The sequence below is a fragment of the Protopterus annectens genome, chromosome 9.part0, assembly GCF_019279795.1.
Source record: "Protopterus annectens isolate FY-2018-M chromosome 9.part0, PAN1.0, whole genome shotgun sequence".
NCBI classification, from domain to species: Eukaryota; Metazoa; Chordata; order Ceratodontiformes; family Protopteridae; genus Protopterus; species Protopterus annectens.
The window spans coordinates 1194412234-1194434471 of NC_056743.1; the positions used below are offsets into that span (position 1 = coordinate 1194412234).

A 22238-nucleotide genomic window follows, 5' to 3' on the forward strand; every position below is an offset into this window, starting at 1 on the left:
TGTAAGGAAACATGAACAATTTTAGGACCTTTGAAGGTAATGCCATCTCCCATCAACATCTCATCTCTGTAAGGAAAACAAGTTTGCACTTCAGGTATACTAGATTGCTTTGACGGCCACCCAACATTAATTAATGCAGTGATGGAGCTTTTGCAAAACTGGATCAGTCTTTGTATGATCTCTCTTAAAGTCTTGTGGTAGAAAACTTACGCATTTCCATGACAGTCAAAATTCTCTGCTTGAAGCTGTTCCATTGCATTTCTGGACGATCTGGATAAGGTTGTCAGATAAAGAAGTTTGCCTTTTGTATACACCATTTTGTAGTTGTGCTTTTGGAATTGGAGCATCATTCTTTGTAATTTCACTGAAGCTGAATGCAAAGGCTTCTTTAAAATAGTAACTAAAGGTTGGTGATCAGTTTAACCACAAATGTAATAATGAAACTTTAAACATGCAAATACTAATACTAACACCAAAAGTTATCTTTCAAGATCTGAGCATATCGCATTTCAGTTTGAGTAAGAGTTCTTGATGCATAGGCTACTGGTCTGCCTTCTTGAAGGATGAATGTGCCAAGACCAAATTTTGAAGCATCACAGGAAAGGGTTACTGGTTTACTGACATCATAGTATCTTAATGTAGGTGGGGTAGCAATTTTCTGCTTAAGGTCTTCACATGCTTTTTGGTGCTGTTCCAACCAAGACCATGCAACATTTTTGCAGGTTAGCTTTCTCAAAGGTACTGTTAAACTCACTGAAGTCTGGTATAAACTTGCCTAAATAGTTGACCATACCATGAAAACACTGAAGAGCTTGAACATTATCTGGTGCTGGCATCTCAAGAATGGCTGATTGCTTGGATGGGTCTGTTTGCAAGCTAGTGCTGGTAATAAGTGACCTACATACGCAACTTCTGGTAGTCTGAATTTGCACTTCACATTACGTGAATTTTAAAGCTCAATCCAATGTTTTGTCTAGAACTTTCCTAAGGTTTCTGTCATGTCCTGCTTCACCATTGACTCCAGCCAATAAATCTACTATTATGGCACAAGGATAACCTGAAAAAATTGCTCCATTTCACATTGAAAGACTTCACTTGCAGAATTTATTCCAAATGGCATCCTGAGGAATCTGCCAAACGGGGACTAGTCAGTAATGAGGATTTGGGATCAAACATCACTTGCCAAAATTAAATGTTTGCATCTAAGACAGAAAAAACAGTGGCATTCTTTACTAGGGCTGAGACTACCTTGATTGTACGCACTGGATAATGCTGTCTCTAATACTTTGTTCAAATCTCTTGGGTCAATACATATTCTAAATTTCATCAGAGCCTTTTTTGTGGGCTGCTACTATGGACAACACCCATTTAGTTGGTTCTGAGAGTAGACAAATCACACCTTGCTGCACCGTTTTATCCAACCGAGCCTTGACTTTATTCTACATAACTTTCTGAACTTTTCTTGCTGGTCTAACCACTGGACTGACCCTGTGGGTCTAACTTCATAGAATACACAACTGGAAGTTTGGACAACCTGTCATTGAAAACATCAGCATACATTCCAACGCTGGATCAACTAATCCATTGTCCCACCAGGGGCTTCAATATCCTAGACCTGGTCATTACCAACTTGGGAGATAGATGCTTCACACCAGTGGTCGCCGCCTCTTTGGTCAGGTCTGACCATAAGTAAATCACCCTCGACATCCACATCCCACCCCCCAAGTAAGGAAACTTCGGTGAAAAACTTCTCCAAAGCCAACTTCATGCTACTTAAGTCAGAAGTGACAAACTTCATAGAACCGATGCAGATGGGAGCTGAAAGTTCGACTGCTGAATCCTACACTAAGGCACTGTACGAGCACATCCACTCATGCATGAATCGTGCCATCCCAAATAGAAACAAGATGCTCTCCTCCAAAAACAAGGAAGCCAATCTGGTGGTCCCCTGCCATAAACAAAGTATATAACAGAAGGAAGAAACTGTTGCAGAAAAGATGAAAATCCCAAGATGCAAAAAACTCCCTTACCAGCCTCAGTAAGAAGCGGAGATCCCTCATAAAATCATCCAAAGCTAGTTAAGAAAATAAAATTGCCAAAGATGTCAAGAATCTAAATGGCAATGCTCAGATCTACTCTGAGCTACAACAGAATGGCATTAAATATACGGACCCCAAGGATATTGCCAATATCCTGGCAGATGGATTTAGTGCCAACTTCACCCCCTCTCACCCGCTAAAGCGCTCATCTCAATACCAAAAGATTACCAAATTCCGGTAATCACGTCCACACAGGTAGAAACCACACTCTCCAAAGCTAAGAATACAGCATCCATGGGACCAGATGACATCCCAGGCTGTGTACTATATGAACTGCGAAATGAACTGGCACCTCACCCAAGTGTCATGTTTAATCATAGCCTCAATCTCAGGCTTCGTGCCCACTGAGGGGCGCACAGCTACACAGTTATCCCACTCCACAAGGAGGAATCCACACTGGAACCCGAGAACTACCGTCCCATCAGTCTGATGAGCCTGATCTGCAATGGCATGGAACACATTATCATGGAACTTAGCCGTGGACGAGGGTAAGGCAGTCCACACAGCCTATCTGGACCTTGCCAAGGCCTTTGACACCATCCCCCACTCTGAAATCATAGATAGACTTACTAAGCTGGACATTAATCCCTACATCACTCGATGGGTTGCCAACTGGCTTACTGACAGAACCTAGACTGCAAAAGTAGCAGACGCCAAATCCAGCTCCAGACAAGTGGAGTACCTCAAGGTTCAATCCTGGGACCGCTCTTGTTTGGCATCTACTTCTCTGAAGTACTTGTAACTTTGCCCAGTAGCACAACAAGCCTCTGAATAACTGAACTTTGCGAAAGAAGTCTCTTGGGCACTGCAATACTTACTGTACTGTAAGAAATCACCTCAGTGTAAGAAACATTTTGAAATAACTGAACTGTGTGAATGAACTGGGCAGAAGCTCGGAGTAAGAAACATTTCAAAGTAATTGCACTTTGCGAATAAAACAGTACACAGCAAACAAACTTCCCCAAATGGTGGCACTCTGTTAAATAACTTTTTACAGTGCAATACACTCTGTTATGGCGGCACTTTGCAAACAGACACACCCTGCACAAGAAACTTTTCAAAATGGCTGTATCCGACTTCACTTTACAAAACAGTTGCACTTTGCATACAAATAAACTCTTCGAAATAAATGCACAGTAATAAGCATACACTGTAAGCACTTTGACACTTCAAATAATTCTAGTTATGCTCCGAATACGTAGTAGTTATGCCAAAACACTTTGCCAAAAACATGCAGTCACCTTGCTTTATGCTTAATGTGCCCCTTTTGCTCATTTAATCTCTCTTCATACCCATTTCAAGCCCACTTACTTTTCTTCTGCTCTAAACATGCCCGCTTTGCTTTAAACATGCTCATTTTGCTTTTCTGAGGTAATTTTAAACTCCCTTGTGTGCTTTTCTGACAATTGTTTTATCAAGTATCTTAATCTTAAACATTTGTTTAATAAACCTTTTGTGCCTTTTGCTTGTTTAATAATTCGGTTTGTGCCCTCAATGCTCCATTTTACATTTTTCATAAAATAAACTGTTTGTGCAAGTTCATTACTTTTGGTTCTTTTCTGGCTCTTTCTTGTACTTGGGTTCTCACTGTTACCTCTGCACCTCTGAATATCAGTCTCTGGAATCCTGGTTATGACACCATGTCGCTCGTCTAGTCAGGACACAGACGACACTTAAAAAAACGCTGCTTGAACAGAACTCCTTATTTACAAACATCAGGATTGTAGCTTAATAACTAACTTAGATAAACTTAAACTAGCTATTACACTCAAACATGTTCACTTTTTGGCTGCACTCACAAAAGGGCATTGAACCTAGCACATGCAGATTTATATGCATGTTCAGTCCTTGGAATGCTTCTTAAAGCTACAACACACTTGCTCCATTCTATAGGACTGCTACTTAGTTCCTCCACTAGACTGGGGGACACCGACACCAAGGACAGTTTGGACTCCCACCTACAGAGCCTACAATTTGAATCATATCCTCCAGGATACTCATCGAGCTAACAAGGCACTTCAAACTATCCTAGGTGTTTTGACTGGGAGTGAATACAGTACCTAAAACCAGCAATCTACTTACTGGTGCTTCAACAGATTGGGGCAAAATGTCATGCAACAAACCACAGTTCATCAACAGCTCGGTCAGCTGTACAATGATCACTGAAGCAGCTGCTCAACATACGGACTTAACACTCTCCGATAATCCCCCTACTCCAATACCCTACCATGACCACCACTAAAATTTACAACCCTGCGAACTTCCCCTGCTCATTAATAAGCTGTCAAACCACACGCACGCACACCAAGACTCCCTACTCCTATACTTGGTGTGTTAATGACGGTTAAGACTGTAGTCTCCCATCTGCAGGAGAAATGGAGGTGCAAGTGTGACAGCAAAACTAAACATGAGAAGTCAAGAAAACTCAGATTCGGAGCTGGGTGAGAATATCAAAGCCACCATACACTACAAACCAGAGAACTTCTGCAGCTTTCCTCCATGGCAAGTATGTAAAAAAAAAAAAAGTCCCTAACAAGAGATGCTTATTCCAACTCTCTACCCTTTGAGAACTGCAGGTCTCAAAAGGACTAAACCCCAACTGCAACACTGGCATCCTCACTTAGAGGACACTCCTGCTGCACAAAGTCCACCCTCAAAACTGAGAAAGGACAGATGGTCTTCAGCCATTTGACTTGCCCTCAAATGCATAACCATCAACACCACAGACCATTTCTTAATGCTGGGTTACTGGCAGTACAGATTGACACTAGACCCTTTGCCTGCATTCCACTTGTACTACTACAGAGATTCTGAAATCAACAAAATTAGTACTGGCTGCAAAAAAAACTGTCAACATCCTACCACAAGTTAAAACAGAAAGAGGCAAGTTGCTAGCACAAAATCCCCAGGAATTCTTTCAATTACAGAAGGGGAACCAGATCAAGGATATCAGCTAAATTTTTGCCACTGATGTGTGATCAGGAATAAGGTCAACAGGCAAAATTTACTTCACTCCAATGGGGCTCTGCTTTGTACTTCCAATGACTGTTTTGTCAAAAAACACTGAAAAACAGTTACGTAGTTACATTACAAACAAATGCTCCTATCTATGGATCCATAAAGGTTACTGCAAAATGTAAATGGTAAACTGTTCAGCACAAACAACTCTTTAGAGTGGTAGTTTTCATTAGCATCTAGGTCATTAATCTGGATTGTACAAATCATAACACAGTAAGGGGTCTATATTAGATCACCGAACGCTTAGGTTAGCGAACGGTGATTAATCGACCCCATGTAAGCGAAAGCTTACAAAACTGAACTGTCAAAACAGCGATTGCGATTTTTCCCCCCAAGGGGAACAAAAAAAAAAAAAAAAAAAAACACAAACACTTTAATACATGATATTAAGTGGGGGGGCTTCGCCCCCCACAACCCCTATTTAAATATACCAACTCCGAGACCGCACTACAGTGCCGAAAGTGGCAAACTACCGGAGCGGCCAAGCTAATTCTTTCCCGCGGTCGAGTGGCATCCAAAAGACATGCATGAATGGACGTGCCTTCGTTGAGGGTTGGTCGGGCTGACACCTCGGCACTGTAAAAATCTACTGCCAATCATTAGCGGACCAGAGTTCCGCTGTGGCGACACCTAACCGGGAAAAACCGAAAGAAAACAACCTGTATGTTGTATTGTACCTGGCATTTTGCACCATTATGATTTCTGCCCCCTCTGAAAATTCTGTGTTAACCTGTAATGTGCATTGTATATATGACTGATGTTATTTGTATATATGACTGATGTTATTTATTTTTTTTCACAGAGCTTATCTCCCCAGGCCTCTACTGAAATGGACATACATCCAGTTAGACTAGCCCGGTCAACAAATGTAAAATAAAATATAAAAAAAAAAAGTTATGCATGTATGTATACAATTTACTTTGTGTATTTCTGCGTTTGTATGACATTGCATTTTATTTTTTTTTTATGTTCACCTCAATAGGAATTTTTATGTCATTAATAGTGAGTGAAAAGTGGGCAGGTGATTTGTATGGCTAACCAGTCGTGTTGTTTGGCAAGACATTTAAACAGGGTTATTGAGTAACTATATTCTGATGAAGTCTCGCTTTTTTGGAGATGAAAGTGCTTAACACGCGTGTTTTTCATTAAAATTATTTCCACCCAGTATCCTGTTCTAGTACGTTTTGGAATGTTTTTTGTTCGTGCTGGGGCTGATTTTCTTGTGGTCACTAGAATCATAAAAGCCACGCAAGGAAAGAATTATCCTGGAAATGATCAAATGACATTGAAAGCCTCCAGACACTGGAGCCATTCCAGTTTTTTTTTTGGCAAGGGCAGATCAAGCCAACTCAACTGGTGAACTTTTTGAGAAGGTCACCAAAGCAATGCAGGAAGACAAAACTGTTCACACTGCTTACTTTGACCTGGCCAAGGCATTTGACACAACACCCCACTGAGGAATTGTTGACAAACTCAAGGAGGTTAGGTATAAACCCTCGTCACCTGGTGGATAGCCACCTGGCTCAGACAGGACCCAGAAGTCAGAACTGGGAAGTCCACCTCTACAAAGGGGCCAGTCCTAAGTTGAGCCCCTCAGGTATCCATCCTGGCATCATACTGCTTTGGTATTTACTTCTCTGAAGTCAAGGCCAATGCCAAGGGATTCTGGCTGACTAAGTTTGCAAGTTGGGAGCAGTCATGGAATCTGCCAGAGACCCATTGTCAGACATATGGACTAAACTTAAATGCCAAACAAGCATAATAGTATCCTACAGGAAGTCATCCACCATTGGTAGCTATCATATTGACAACATACCCCTAAGAGTTGACCCAGTAGTCGGTGACTTGGGGGGACCCAGACAAATAATCTAGTCTTTGGCCAACATGTCTACAGAAGTGAGGAAATCATTCTATGTTGTGCAACTTGTAAACAAAGGAATGTCATGTAGGTTCAAAGAGGTCATTGATCCACTGTATTCAACATTCGTAACACTCATCATTGGGTATAATGCCTCCTATAGTACGTACCTAATTATGCACATCCAACAAATGGAATATCCACAGAGGTTTCCCACTAAAAGAATACAGGGCATAGATAATGTGTCCTATGCAGACTGCCCTGTATTCAGTCTCCTACAGGTTGAAGGGAGATCTATGCCTGGCATTGTCAGACCCCATCTTGATGGACCTCCTGCATATCTGCAAAATAAACACAGCCAGAAGGTTGGATAGATGTCGCATTTCATTAGAACGCAGGAACTACTATGAAATTTACAAACTCATCTAATTATGCTTTCAGACCACATCCAAAGACCTAAATCAATAAAACCCCTGCCAATGAGAAGACTTTGCAGACACTAGAGGTCCTATACTTATTTGATGGGAAAATAAAGGTTTAAGACCTGGATTTGGGAATTGTGTCAAAGCCCATAAGGATAACAAATGGATGGAACAACATGAAGACAGAATTAGTATTTTGAATAAAGCCAGGAGTAACGTCAGTACAGTCGCAATCAATATATGTAGGGACAGAGTACGGTACGAGACCTACAGTACATGCCAAGGGAAATGACAGAACAGGGAGAACAATGAAAAAACAGTAAAATGAAGAGAGTACATGACAGATTTAAATGAATACTGGAGGGTAGCATTAAAGCTTCCTTCTCTGAAAAGGAGCTACACAGCTACTAAAATGGCAGAGCAAAGCTTAAGAATACAGCAAGTACAAAGCTATGTTAAAAATAAACAAACAAATAGAGATAGGAACCTGCATACTGCGGATAATAAAACAAGTCCACACAAGATTTTATAAGTGATGATAAACTGTTCTGTAAGGTTCTATAAGAAGGGGGAATTGAAACGGGAAACTAACACTTTCCTTGCTGCCCTACCAAGCACCTCCAATAGGGGGGACAGAAGAGAACATTCAAGATAGACGTCTTCAGAGAAAAGACAAACCGTTAAACACCAATCTCCTGGAAAGACATTAGGCTCTGCATAGCATTCTGGTGGGAACTGGCAGGGGACTGTGAAACCATTTAATGCTATAATGGAAGAACACATTCCTGAAACTTGATTCACAGCAACAATAATCATAATGCTTAGAGGACAAACAAAATGTCATACCCAGGAGCATAGAGATCTTTCTCTGTCCAAAATCATGAATACACAAGTCTGTCTATACTAACCAATAGTGTAGCTAAAATCCTAACGAGAGTTTAAGCTCTGACCAATGTAGCTTCGTAGAGGGAATGGAGACCTTCAATATTACCACCAAAACAATGATTCAAGGGCTGCCAGAGGAAATAAAATGTCAACTGATGGTAGGCCTGGATGAAGCAGCAGCCTTCAATAAAACTCAGATGGGGATTTTCCTGCCTAACAAATCAGATATCTGAAATACCATAAAACTGGATTGATTTAGTCAGAAGAATACATAATCTCCTAGCAAGGGCAAATAGCCCATGTCTCCATCGCTTTTTTTTTTTTTTTGTAATTTTTCCAAGTATTTTGGGTTGCTAATATGACAGGAATGGACCCCACTCCCAAGTCAAAGTTTGGATTAAAGTTCATGAAACTAATATTGTTTCAATCTTTGATGTTACAATGTGCCCAGTAATGACGACTCCTGCAATTCATATGGCACTACATGTACTGGTAACATAATGTACTGGTAACATATCTAAATACGAATTTTTAGAAGACCCTTTGTTCCTATCACTACCGTAAATGTCTGGGTATCTTTCTTCCACACTGAAAAAATCACTACACCAGGCGACTACAGTGTCTCGTGTACAAACAGACAGACAATAAATGCTGCTTTTGTCTTTTCATGGACAACTGTATCTGGCTCTCACATGTATCCTTTGAATGGTTAGTAATGAAGTCTACATCACATGGCATCACCCATCATTTTCTATGATGCTTTGTGGCTCACGTTTCTAGTGTTTTTCAGCTACTTCCATATCATAATGTTTGCATAATCCACAGTGCAACAGTCTTGCCACATTATTATGCCTTTCAGTACACAGTCCTTCTGCCATTAGGATGTCACAACCAGTGACGTGTGCAACCGTTTCCAATTATGTTTTAAAAACCTACTTTTGTCCGTTTCTCTCACACATGTTCAATGAACTTTGCACATTCTGAAAATCAGTGTGTAAGGAGTCCACTATCTTGGGCCGCCAATATCAACCTTACCCTTCATCTTATAGGTTCATAGGTAGGTACTAGCTATCTGCCCGACAGCATTTATAAGCCTAGCCAGAGTGTGTCTGCTTTCGCAGCCCCATTGATTAAATTACCTGATCATCTGTCAAGCAGAGCCAATGAAGTGATCCCAGGTTTCTCAGAGTGTTAGTGATGGGCTTTGCCTGATGTAATTTGGAATTTTGTTCCAAAGCATGGGGAGTCTGACAGGAATCTATCCCTCCAGCATGTTCTATTTATTGTTGTGATTTCTTTAGGTGGAGCGTGTCCATCAATTCTGAGTTGAACATGGCTTTGTAAGCCAGACAGAATATGTCACGGAGTACAGCCAGAGTTTTTTCAGTCGGGCTGCATAGGACATATGTTTGAGACCAGTAATCCTCTTGGTGAGATAATTTTGTGGTCTTTGCAGCTGTTGGAAGTGTCTTTCCCAGTTTTCAGTCATCAGCGAACTTGGTTAGCCATAGTCCTCCTGTGTTTGCCTGTACTTCTGAGAAGTATATGCCGAACAGTAGGGGTCCCAGGAACGAGCCTTGTGGGACACCACTACCTGGAGCCCGCTATTCTTACCATGAGAGTTCTGTCTGTAAGCCAGGTGTGAAGTAGGGGTTTATGTTCAGGCTGGTGAGTTTTTCTGCACCGAGTAGGGAATGGTGTTGGTGAGGTCAAGGTAGGCTGTGTGAACCACCTTTCCCTAGTCTATGGCCTTGGTGACCGTCTCGAAGAAGTCAACCAGGTTTAGTAGGCATGATCTGCACTTAAAGCCGAACTGAGTCAGGTCAAGTGTTTGGAAGTTCCCAATGTCTTTGTTAAGGAGTTCCAGGATGATGCGCTCCACAGCCTTGCAGACCAGGCTAGCCAGGCTTATGGGGTGATAGTTACCAGGGTCAGTTGTGGCCCCTCCTTTGTAGAGAGGAAAGTACAGTTGTGTACACTTACCATAAATGTACATGCAGAATGCAATTACTGGTGCCAGGCACTTTGTGAAGTGCCAAAAGGCAGTGCAGAGAATTGGTAGTGCATTGAGCCAGCTTTGAATCAGAGGTATCTTCTGCATGTTGGTCTGATTGGGACATGCAGGTATGCCTCTTTTAGGTCTAAAGTCACAAGCCAAGCCTTCTTGCCCAGCATGGGCAGGAGCTGCTGTAAGGTCAACATTTTTAATTTTGGTATATCCAGATATGTGTTTAGAATAGACAGGTCCAGTATTGGTCTCCGGGCTTTGTCCTTTCTGGGTACTAAGAACAGTCTTGAATAAAATCCTCGTCCCTGCTCGTCCTGGTACTTTTTGAATGGCCCTCATGTCCATGAGAGGTGAGACTTGTTTTTGTGCCTCTGCCCATTAGTTTTTTAGTAGGTTTGGCCAACCGTTTGCCCTTGGCAGGGTATGAAAGTGAAACTTGTAGCCCTGTGACACTATGTCTAGGACCCATTTGTCCTGGGTTATGTGCCAATTTTGCAAAAAAAGTGCTAGTTTTCTCCCTAAAGGTGCTGCCAGAAGATAAGTGCTTAGCGCAGGCAGGGGGAAGTCATTGGGACTGTTTCCTGTAAGGCTGTGATTTGTCTTCTCCACTTTTGGAGGTAGAAGCACCCCATTGTTTAAACCTGTATGAACATAATATATTGCTGACATTTGAGCACATGAAACTGGCAATTTAAAGCCCTTATAGCAAAGGTAGCAGAGGTGTAAATCTTCTTTCCCCATATGTCTAATGCCCTAGAATCCCTGTCGGAGGGGGTAGGGTTTTTTTTGCAGTGGATGCACTGACCCCTTTGGGACACTGAGAAATAGTTTCTGGGTCAGCAGCAGGGTTTTTGAAAAGGAATTTGTGAGAGTCAGGCACCCTGTAGTACCTGTCCGGCTTAACAGGAGCTGGAGGTAAGGAGTGAGGGATCAGAATGGACTCTGAAAATACATCATCTACAATGTCTGTCTAACACAGGCGGAATAGCTAGGGGCCTGTGTTGTGGGAGTAAAAGGAAGTCCCCGAGCCTTTTCTTAGATTCAGAATAATCTTGGCTCTCCCAGTGGAAATGTTCCCTCATGGTATGCAATGTTTCCCCAAAGAGTAATCCTCAGAAGGAGAGGCTGAAGGGATAGATTCTTCAGCATCATAATCCTCATAGGGAGGAAGAGAGTATTCCTGATCAGAAGAGGAATCTGAAGAAATGGAAACCGGATCTGGAGTCATATTCTGTGTCTTGCCTAGGCCTCTTATCAAGAGGGGGATGGGAACCCCTGATCAAAGTAATTAAGTCTTCGGCCATTTTGAGCATCTGTTTTTTTGGGGCATGGAGGCCTGACCATGAGGCTGTTGTACTTGTTTGTCTTTAAAGATGCTTTAGTCTTTGTAGCTAGAGTCGCTTTAATGTACAGCTGAGCAGGTCTGAAAACACCCTCAGAAGCCGATGCCTGCTCAGCGGCTCCGGACCCATCTGAAGGAATAGTTTCCGAAGGTCCAATACCTTGAGCTTCCAGCGGCCTAGGCGACTCCATGTGGGAGTCTATAGCAGCCTGCGGGTCCAAAAGTAGCGGGCGTCAGGGGCTGCAAAAGCGCCTCAGAGAGCCGGCGAACCGGCGACTGGCTTAGTCTCATAGTCTGTTTTATACCTCGGATGCCTGTCCTTTTCTTTACGTTTGTGAACTGCGGTAGTCGGTTGGCTATCCGACGGCATCGTGTAATTAAATCTTCTGCCAAAATAGTGAAATGCAAAATCGTACCGGCGCTTTATAGTGCGCTGGTTAAATCTAGCACAAAACCGACAAGCAATAACGTGGTCAGGGCCTAGGCAAGGAATACAGTAAGAATGAAAACCCTTATGAGGTATCGGCTTCCCACAAGAAATGCAATTAACTTTTTCTGACATCTGTCTGCAGCAAGAAAAAAGTTTTCCCCAAAGGGGTACTTAGCTTTTAATGAAGACTTTGGATCTGAAATTCGAACACGAAAATCTCAGGAGTCGGCCGACCGGCACTTGCGAACTGCTTCCGCTTCGGGCACCACACGGCAAGAAAGACTAAAGAAAACTGCTTCGGCTGCTTCTTTTATACCCCTGGCACACTGACGTCAGGGAAGAGGCGACAGCAGCCGACACCAGACCTAGACTTTGGAATTCAGGCCGACTGCGGGTAGCCTGCCAGCAGGATAACCCAAGTGTAATGACTGCAACAGTGAAACACTAACCGTTGCTGTACGCCATTCTATGGGCACGTATTCTGTGGAGAGGCTGAGGTTGAACAGCGTGTTTAGGTGGGGGGGTTGGTTTGGTTCTGTAGTTCGTGCAAGATGCAGCCTGGGACACCATCTGGTCCCACTGATGATGTATTTTTAGCTTTTGAAAGGGCTGTTTTCACCTGTGCGTCTGTGATTTTTGGGACACTACACTTTTCCAGTATTGTTGTGGGCCCTTTTGGAGGTGAGAGGGTGAAGTTTGCAGTGAATCTGCCAGGATGTTGGCAATATCAGTAGGTTCAGTATATTTTGTGCTATTTTGCACTAGTTCAGTGCATATCTGCAAGTTGCCACTTAGATTCTTAACATAGCTAAAGAAGGCTTTGTGGTTATCTTTTGAATCCTTGGCTATTTTTCTTTCAAAAGTTAACCTTTGATGATTTCATGAGAGACCTCAGTTTCTTACTGATAAGGAATGTCTTTCCTTCTTGGGATTTGCTTTTTTTCTGAACTAGTTTCCTCCTATTGTATAGCCCGTTTATTGCAGGAGTCCATCAAATTGGTTTCCTTCTCTTAGAGGAGTGAGTCTTGGTTTTGCTAGGGATGGCACGATCCATGCATCCTTGTAGGTTCTCAGAGTGCATGTTAAGGTTTCTGCATCATAGGCAGCGTTATCATTTAGCATGGGGGCTGCGAAACTTACCACCTCTTGTCTTAAGTAAGGTGAAGTTTGCTTTAGAAAAGTTTTTTACTGTGGTTTCCTTAGTTGGTGGTGGTGGTGTGGACATCCAGAGTGATTAGTTTATGGTCCGATCTAACCAGTGATGGGTTGAACTCCGGTGTGGAACACCTGTCGCCCATGTTGGTGATGACCAGGTCCAATATGTTTTCACCTCTGGTAGGGGAGTTTACCAGCTGATCCAGGGCGTTTGAGTTGATGAATTCCAGGAAGCGCTGGGCCTGGGAATTTGTACTCTAGTAGTTTTCCCAGTGAATGGTAGGGTAATTGAAATCGCCCAATATCAGGGTGTTTGGTAGGACCTTCATGTTTTCCAGCATCTCCAGAAAGGTGGAGTGGTGGTCCTGGGTCATGGAGGGTGATCTGTATCAGCCCACAATTTGCACTGCAGATTTGCCTGATGTTAGTTGCACATGGATGATCTCAGAGGCATCATGCTGCGCCACTAACCTGGAGGTGTAGGTATCCTTGATGAATATGGACACACCCCCTACTTTTGTGTTTCGGTCTATGTTCTGTGGCTGAAACGTGTGTTATGAGTTGTAGCCCGGTAGTGCTGGGGTGCTCTGTGGAGCCTTGAACCAGGTTTCAGTTACTGTACAGATGTTGACGTTCTCCATACTGAGGAGTGCTTCGAGCGCATGCATTTTGAGATTTAAACTCCTGGTGTTGAGTAGCACAACCCTCAGTTTTTTTTAATTGTGCTGTTTAGAGGTGGGTTTGACTTCTGAGCCTTGCCTAAAAAAGGCACTATGGGGGCAGCAAGAGCCTTGGCCAGTATTCGAAAACCTAGGGGTGACAGGTGCAAGATGTCTCTTGCGAAGCAACACGGCTTGTCATCCCAGGCTGACAGATACTGGATCCCCTTTGAATGGCACCAGAAGCTTAGCCAATTGTTGAAATTGATCATTTTTTCTTTAATCGGAGGTATCATTCTTGGTGAGGGCAGGATGCTACTGAGGGTCATACCAGCCTGGGCTACATGATCAGAGAGCTCTTCCATGTCTCTTTTCATGTAGTCCAGGGAGGTGAGTTTCAGGTCATTCACACCAACATGAACAATGACAGAGTCATATTTGTACTTGTTCTGAAGTGACCTGAGTGTTTGTGTTATGTGGCGGATTCTGGCTCACCACAGGCTGCTAACAGTAACTTTCTGCTTGTCCAGCCTAGAGAGTGGGACGTCACTATAGAATCACCTATTACTAATGTGTTAGGTATGTTATTTTACCTTAAGGGCTGTGATTGTGCGGCACACTGATTTTGTGTTTTATGTGTTGTCTGGTTTGTGAGGGGAAGTGCATGTTGTTTGGGTGTCTGCTTTGGAGGTCTTTGATGCTTTTGCAGGTTTTTATTTAGAGCCTCCAAGTATGATTTTGTGTACTTATGTGTATTTTTTGCTGGTGCTGTTTTAGTAGGTCTGTGTGTGGCTGGAGTTGTGGTGCAAATGTTGACCTACTCCTCTTGACTGTCTGTTCCAGTCTTGGGTGGAGACAGCTTAGCTTCCAGTTTGGCTGTATAATTGCATCTCTCGCATATGTTAGTGTTTTGTGGTAGAAGGAGAGGGCTGTCTGTGTACGAGGCAGTTGTAACATTGCCTCAGGATACCCAGATTCACCAGCTGGACTGGAGAGTGCACCTGAAGTTGCCCTTTGGTCATGCCTGAATAGTAGGGTGAGCTGCTTAGTCGCTTGGTTGGTGAGGGGTGAATAGTAGGGTGAGCTGCTTGGTTGGTGAGGGGTGAATAAAGAGTCTTACCCTGCTGGGCAATCAGTGTCAGGGTATATTAGTGCTTGCTATTAGGTCTGAGCAAGTGCTGGGCTGCAAGATGCTTTTTGAGTGCTTAGGTTGAGAGAGTACTAGTTTCAAGGGAAAAACTGAAGAGGAGACTTAGTGGAATCAGGAATAATTTAACAGTAGCTAACCGGTACTGCCCAGTGCACAAAACTGTGCAAACGTGGTTTTTATAGTAGGGAAATGAAAGAGACAGAAATTAGCCCAAAATGGCCAATAAACTACTAACTTCTGGGCTGGAACCACTCCTCCAGGGACAGATAGGTTGCTCAAAGCTCCCCTCCCTCACAGGTGAACAGAGAAACTTCCTTCCATCCAAATAAGGTATGGGCAACTCAGAAACTAGTATCACAGCCCTGAATTCAGCACTAGCCTGAAAACTGGACTATACTAGCTTAGAAAGGCGGGAAATAAGGATTTTTTTGAAAAGACAAGGCAAAAACAAATATAAAAAAATACATTTAAAACTACTACAAACGATCAGAAAAGGCTATTACACTTTAGTGTTTCATGTTTTACTGTTGACCCTTTATCAGTTCCTAAATACTTATACAATCCCTTTTGCTCAGGTTCTTTTATATCACAATCTTGTCCCAAACTGATGTTTTTTTGGTGCTGCAGCTTTCCTGCTTTAAGAGGTTGTTTTTGCACAACTCGTATCATCCGAAAAAAGTTTTGATTACTTGTAGTTGCGCTTTCAGTTTCTCATCTGAAGACCTACACAGTTTTAAATCTACAAAGAGAACATGGGAAGTTTACACATTAAGTGATTTCCCCAGAAACACTGGAAGATTCACTGCCCTCCTACCTTGACTGCTCAACTAGAACAAGGGAAGAACCTCATGAGAGAATTCAGTGTGATTCATTCTGACAGGCAGAGAAATTACCCAACTCAGCACCTTGCCTTGTTAGCAATCCCACAAGTTTATTCTTAAAGCATTTCTATTAAAGCCACTGCAGATCTCGCATCAGTTTGTAAGCACTGTGATCCTAAAATAAACCAGAGAGAACAAGCTTTTGTCCTCTGAATGTATTTTATATGCATTATTTTAAATCCTGAAGTTACACTCGTACTGAAAAAAAAAAAGCACAAATTTACACACACACAAGCCCAAATTAATATAAACATGAACAAGTAAGAAGGCTGCAGTGAAAACTACAGCCCATTAGGGGGGGGGGGTCCAACTCGAGACAACAGAAGTAAACAAAAATGAAAACCTTACACGAACAAAGGATCTAAAACAATTAAGTAGCAACAGCAACGAAACCAAGGAAAAAAACGTAAGTACTTTGAACTCCAAGGCAACTTATGTAAGCGAACTGATCAGAAATAAAGATTTGGAAAGAAACCGGATTACAGTACATTATGAATAAAGGGAAGGAAAGAAAAATGCATGTCAAGTTGAGTTGAGGCTGCAGTTAAATCATAAAGACATAAAAAGGATGGATTGGCTAAACACACACAATGAAAAAGTGAAGGAAGAAAATGCATTCTGGATTTAATGAATTAATGAAATGACAGCATTAACTTTCACAGTACTATCCAATCAAGTATAGTCTAAATTGTGTAGGATCAAAGCTTTGACAATATTTTCTCACATTTTCAATACATCCATTTTATGACACTACTTAATCAAGTCAGTACACGTTTTGATATGTGATACAAAACTGTACAACGAATATCACTTTTTTTTTGGGGGGGGGGGTGATGTAAAGCAAATTGGAAAAGCTGCCAAGTAAATATTTGCCAAAGGATTGCTTTGACAGCCAGTGGGCAAAACAGCTTCTGACAAGAAACTGCACAATGAAGTTGGGGATTGACATAATGATTACCTCACCAACAGAAGCTATAGGGTTTGATTTTCACCTCTGAGGGAAAATGGCTAGGCTTAAAACAGCCCACAAGGGCACTAGCCTACTACTTACATATGAAAGTGGCATAATCTATGAACAGTCTCCTCATTCATGTGGAGACTATGTATTTCGGCTTATCCCAGTTAGGGGTCGCCACAACAGAGCTCCAGTCCGCTAATGATTGGCAGTTGATTTTTACAGTCCCAAGTTGCCAGCCCAACACCCAACCTTCAAAGAAGGAACACCCATTCACGTAGGCGCTTACCTGCATGTCTTTAAACTTCACTCGCCCGTGGGGAGGACATGCGGACTCCACACAGAAGTTGAGACCATAATTCTAACAAAAGTTTGATTAGTTGTTGCTTTGTAATTTTCAAATAAATAAATACTTACACATAAAAAGTGTACTGAAAATATTTGCCTCTGTGACTGAATTACAAGATGCAGAATCGTATCCGAAAGCAAATTTACAATTTCAGATCAACACACTGGAAGAAGACCAATAGCTCACTTACTGCCGAGAGACCAATAATAGCTACTTCTGCCTCCTCTGAAGTCTTGAAGCTAATGCACTGGGCATTCATCACCGATGCCAAAGACTATGTAGACAACAATGTCATTAAGAAAAGGGTTAAGTGGATTGCAAATTTCAATTACCGAACATGAGAATTACTCTTTTTACCATGGAAAAGGATGTACTTATTTTGAAGACAGTGATTTTCTTTATTTCAGGGGTGACTTCAGAAAGTCGGCCATCAGTACTGTAAGGTGTTACAGGAGGGGTAGAAAAAAAAGGTGAGATATTACAGTGGTTAAAGAGATTAAACCATGAAATCTCTGGACTTTACAAAAATGATACTTCCAAGTACATGTCATTATCATCACCAATGTCACCAACATGAGAGGACTGGCCAATATATTAAAAGTACAAGTAAAACACACTAAATAGAGAATTAGAAAGTGTGTATATCACATCCACAGTCCTCCAGCACTGTATTATTATTTGGTAAAGAACGCCATAATATATGCTCTAGTATTACGAAACTCAATTCAAAGCAAAGACAAGCTTTTATCAGTTTAAAACAATGTTTTTATTTCAAGCGTGTACTTGCTACAAGTAAGTTTCTGGAGACCCATACCTAGACTATTAACGGTAAACCAATGCTCCGCTTGAACACATCCAATTCTAGAAAAAGACAGAAACTATCACATTCAGATTATATTAAAAATGAAACACTACAAATGTAAATGGGGTCAAAACTCAGTGGGGACAACCCAGTAAAAACACACAAAATATGAAAAACACTGACAACTGAACTACAACACATTCACAATACAGTACTGTACAATATCTACAAAATTAATTTTTGTAACACTTTTTATTTCTGAGTTTTAGTAAACTGATATACTGCTCTTAAAATGTACACAATGAACCAGATACCTTCTTTTCTCAAGTCACTCACAGTTCAGCAGTGAAGATCTGTCATACTTCAATACAGCCCTTCCCTAGCCACAGTAAGAGTGATTTTCCCCTTTCTTCTTGTGCAATAACCCTACAAAAATTGAACCATAATACAGTACAACACTACTCGTACAATCACCACACACTGAATTATCTACTAAATTCCTCCTACACAAGCACTTCTACAGAAATCAACTGCATTGCTTACTCAAAAGCCACAAATTCTGTAAACTACACACTTGGGTTTCAAAGGGTCAACGACTGACTAGATGTTAACATTAATTGTAGTAGCCTAGAGAAATGTCCAACTGGACAAAGTCTATTTACAGATCAAACTGGGAAAAAAGCCCACAATCAACAAGTACAACACGTAAAGAAGATAAGCATATGTGTGAAAAGTTGTTAAAAAAAAAAAACACAACTAGATAGGTTTAGGACATAGAACAATTGACAAAACAACAACGCGTTTACAACTATGACCTGTGTGTATGCGTGTATATATTATATATATATATATATATATATATATATATATATATATATATATATATATATATATACACACACACACACACACACACAAAATAAATAAATAAATAAATGTACACACACTCAGCAAAATTAACAGCTAACAAAAATGCAAACTGACAACAGCATAACCATCAATATAATGAATTATCAAACTGCAACACCAATTAGTTGACTACACAAAAAAATCAGAGGCTTATTCAGGTTGCAAGAATATACATGGTACTTAATTATGAAAACAAGGTTACTGCTGCCAACTAGCCAGAGGGAAGGAGGGATAAAAGGGAGAGTCAACTTATGGGAACTCAACAGAAGCATAAAACACTAAAAAAGTTAGATGCCAATAAATCGCAAAGTGATAGAAAAAAATAGGAGGAAACCCGGAGAGAGTCAAATCAAGATAACAAAAGATTTTACCGAGTCAAATCAAGATAACAAAAGATTTTACCAGAAGACAAGGACAAATGGTATATTGGACCTACTCAATTATTTTTTATTAGAAAGTTAAGTTTTTGCAGGAAAAAATGCCAGGCAATTTATTTCTTTTAATTCTGCTTATATAAAAATGTCTAAATACATAAGAAAGACTGTGTGTTGCTCACTGTTACACCAAGCGTCATTATGACATGATCCCAAAAGAAAGTGGAGACTATTCTGCTGTCTGTTCTTTCTGGATGACATATGCCGACAGGAACGAAGTCTAAAACACTCACACACAATACTACTATTAAAAATATCCAACTACAATTTAAAGAAAAATAGCACTTACACTTTGAAAATTAAAGTGCAAATTGGATGCACATTACATATGTCAACATCTTACAAGCACTCCATTTCAAACAAAGCCATAAGAACTACCTTATGTAAAACAATGCACTGTTGTTGAGAGAGGGCATTGGGAAGCCAGAGTAAATGGTCTAGAATGTGGCTGCAGAGTAAAACAAAAAAGTACAAAATAATGCAGTTAAACTGCAAGAGGCATCAATCTTGTCCAATTATCTAAACACAGCTGCAAGCAGAAAAATAAACATAAAACATGAGTGACTGACAAGAATTTACTTGACAACAGCATATTTGTGGATCCAATTTCTGCACAAGGAGAAAAATAATTAAAATACTAACGAATAAAAAGCTATGAAAAACAAGACCAAATGTGATTGTAATAAAAAAAAGAGATATTTTACAAAAATAAGAAATACACAGAAGTACAGAATACTGAAAAATACACAAAGAAAAAAAAAAAAAATTGGTACACAAGTGCTTGTTCATAGCAAGGAATTGTAGGAGAAAGCAGTAACTTGGCAGACCAAATTTCGATGCACCTGGTATCATGTTAGAAAAAAGTGGATGGAACAAATGCCACATAACTTTGAAAAAACAAAGGCATTACACCAGAGTGTTAATCAATGCAAACATCACATACACTCAATATACACAAACGTTATACTTCAGTGTTTTAAATTAGTGAAAAGCCATGTAAACAGGCTACATTTAAAAGGAACTGCTAACACCAAAGAAAATCTAAACAAAATTACTTAAAAAACACAGCTGAAAATATTCTACTGTAATTTAACTCACTAATATACAATTCATTAAACTTACACTGCCAAGTTGTTGTTTTTTTTTCAAGGTTTGTTTTAGGCTCTTTGTCCAGTTCTACCACACGGTCTGCTGTGGTTGTACCATTAAACATCAAAAGGAGGACATACTTTTCCTTCACCAAAGGGATCATAATGCTTAACAAAAGTAAATCGATCATCTTAACAAGCACACTAGCCACTAAGTGAACAGCATATATCAAACAACTGAAAACAGAGGCAACCAAATGTGACCAGCTTCCTTTTTACAGTTTAAAAGCCAACTCACATGATGCACCTAAAGTTAATTCAGTACTTATTTTGGTCTCTACTGCCCACCTTTACGATCAAATCATTAAACAATCGTATTCAAGAAGTTATAACACAATTCAGCAACATTAGGCCAACAATTCACTAAAGATGTTAACTGGCATGGGTGATTTTATCATGCATGCTTTATAAATAAAAGTTGTCAGCAATTCGTGTATAACATGTTTGGACTTGACATCTAGATCCAATTCCAACTACGACACATAACCTGAATTTATTAACCTGGATAGGATTCTAATGACACCAAAGTAACATCTGTTTCATCAACCACTCTTTACTTTCAAGCATTCCTGTTTCTCTAAGTGAACCAGCATAATAGTTTTAAGTATAATACAACATAACAGGAGCTCGCTCCCCAGCCCTGGCAACGCAGATCCACGTCTTGTTGCATCTTTCCTGTTGCTGTGAATACATGCAATAGTCAAGACAATCGTTAGCTACACTACTACTTCAGTGATTAAAGCGAACAGCTGCAGTGTCACTTACGTAAATACAAAGAAAAGCGTTGTGGAGCCCACTAGGAAGGTCGTTGCTGCCGACACAGGGATGTACTTGCTAAGTTTGAACTTCTTTCCCGTTGGCATATTGGAGCTCTGGACCCAATTCCACTCTGCAGCATAGCCCAAGCCCGGACAAGGGGGATCACAATGAAAAATAACCGAAATGTAAGACCTGGAGACAGGCGGGACAAAACGAGCCTCAACTCACTGAGGGGTTTCTAATATTAATTTGCTGGCCCGAGGCACAGTCCCAACTGCCGCGGGCCAGCGCGACTCACCCTTTAGTCGCCCGATCCAGCCACTGAAATCCGTCGTAGTCGATGTAACCGGAAAAGGTTATCCGGACCGGAAGTGTTAGGAGAAAATAGCCCCGCAATCCAGCTTCGTTCGATGTATGTGTTAACCAAAACTCGGTCCTTCCTCCTGCACATAGACACAAACTACAGAAGACTACCTGACGAGGAAAAAAAGATGACGTACGGATACGCTGCGCATTATCTCACGCAGACGGCATTTGCGCAATATAAACTGTTGATCTGGGATGGGAGGGAGGGGGTGTATGTATGTGGGTGGCTCTACATGTATGTCACGTGCTATTTGGGGCGTGACAGTGATGTACAGCACGTGCAAAAAGTTCCCAGCGAAATTGGATAGTAATGTTTTTCGGCTTTTCCCGGTTAGGGGTCGCCACAGCGGAACTCCGTTTCGCTAATGCTTGCCAGTGGATGCTGGTGTCAGATATAGCTCTCAATCTCAGACTTCCAGAAACAAAACTGAAAAGCAAACTAGTATCACTAACTTGCAAATAGTGTAAGAAAAAAAAAGAATTAACATACATTTTCTGAAGTAAAAGAAGTTTATAAGTGCAATTATTGCCATAATTATTTGACTGGAATTTACTATCTTTTCTTAAAAAAAAAAAAAAAAACAATTTAGAAGAGACAGAGCAAATTTT

At 41.0% G+C, this 22238-nt stretch overlaps 1 protein-coding gene across 1 annotated transcript in view; it reads right to left on the reverse strand.

The window, feature by feature from the left end:
* Positions 1 to 21782, reverse strand: part of ZDHHC5 (zinc finger DHHC-type palmitoyltransferase 5) — a 1362456-nt gene extending 1340674 nt beyond the window's left edge. The window contains 1 exon segment of the mRNA XM_044084108.1: positions 21270 to 21782. Within this exon segment, the coding sequence (XP_043940043.1) occupies positions 21270 to 21367 (98 nt within the window). The 5' untranslated portion in view covers positions 21368 to 21782.
* Positions 21783 to 22238: the final 456 nt, after the last annotated feature.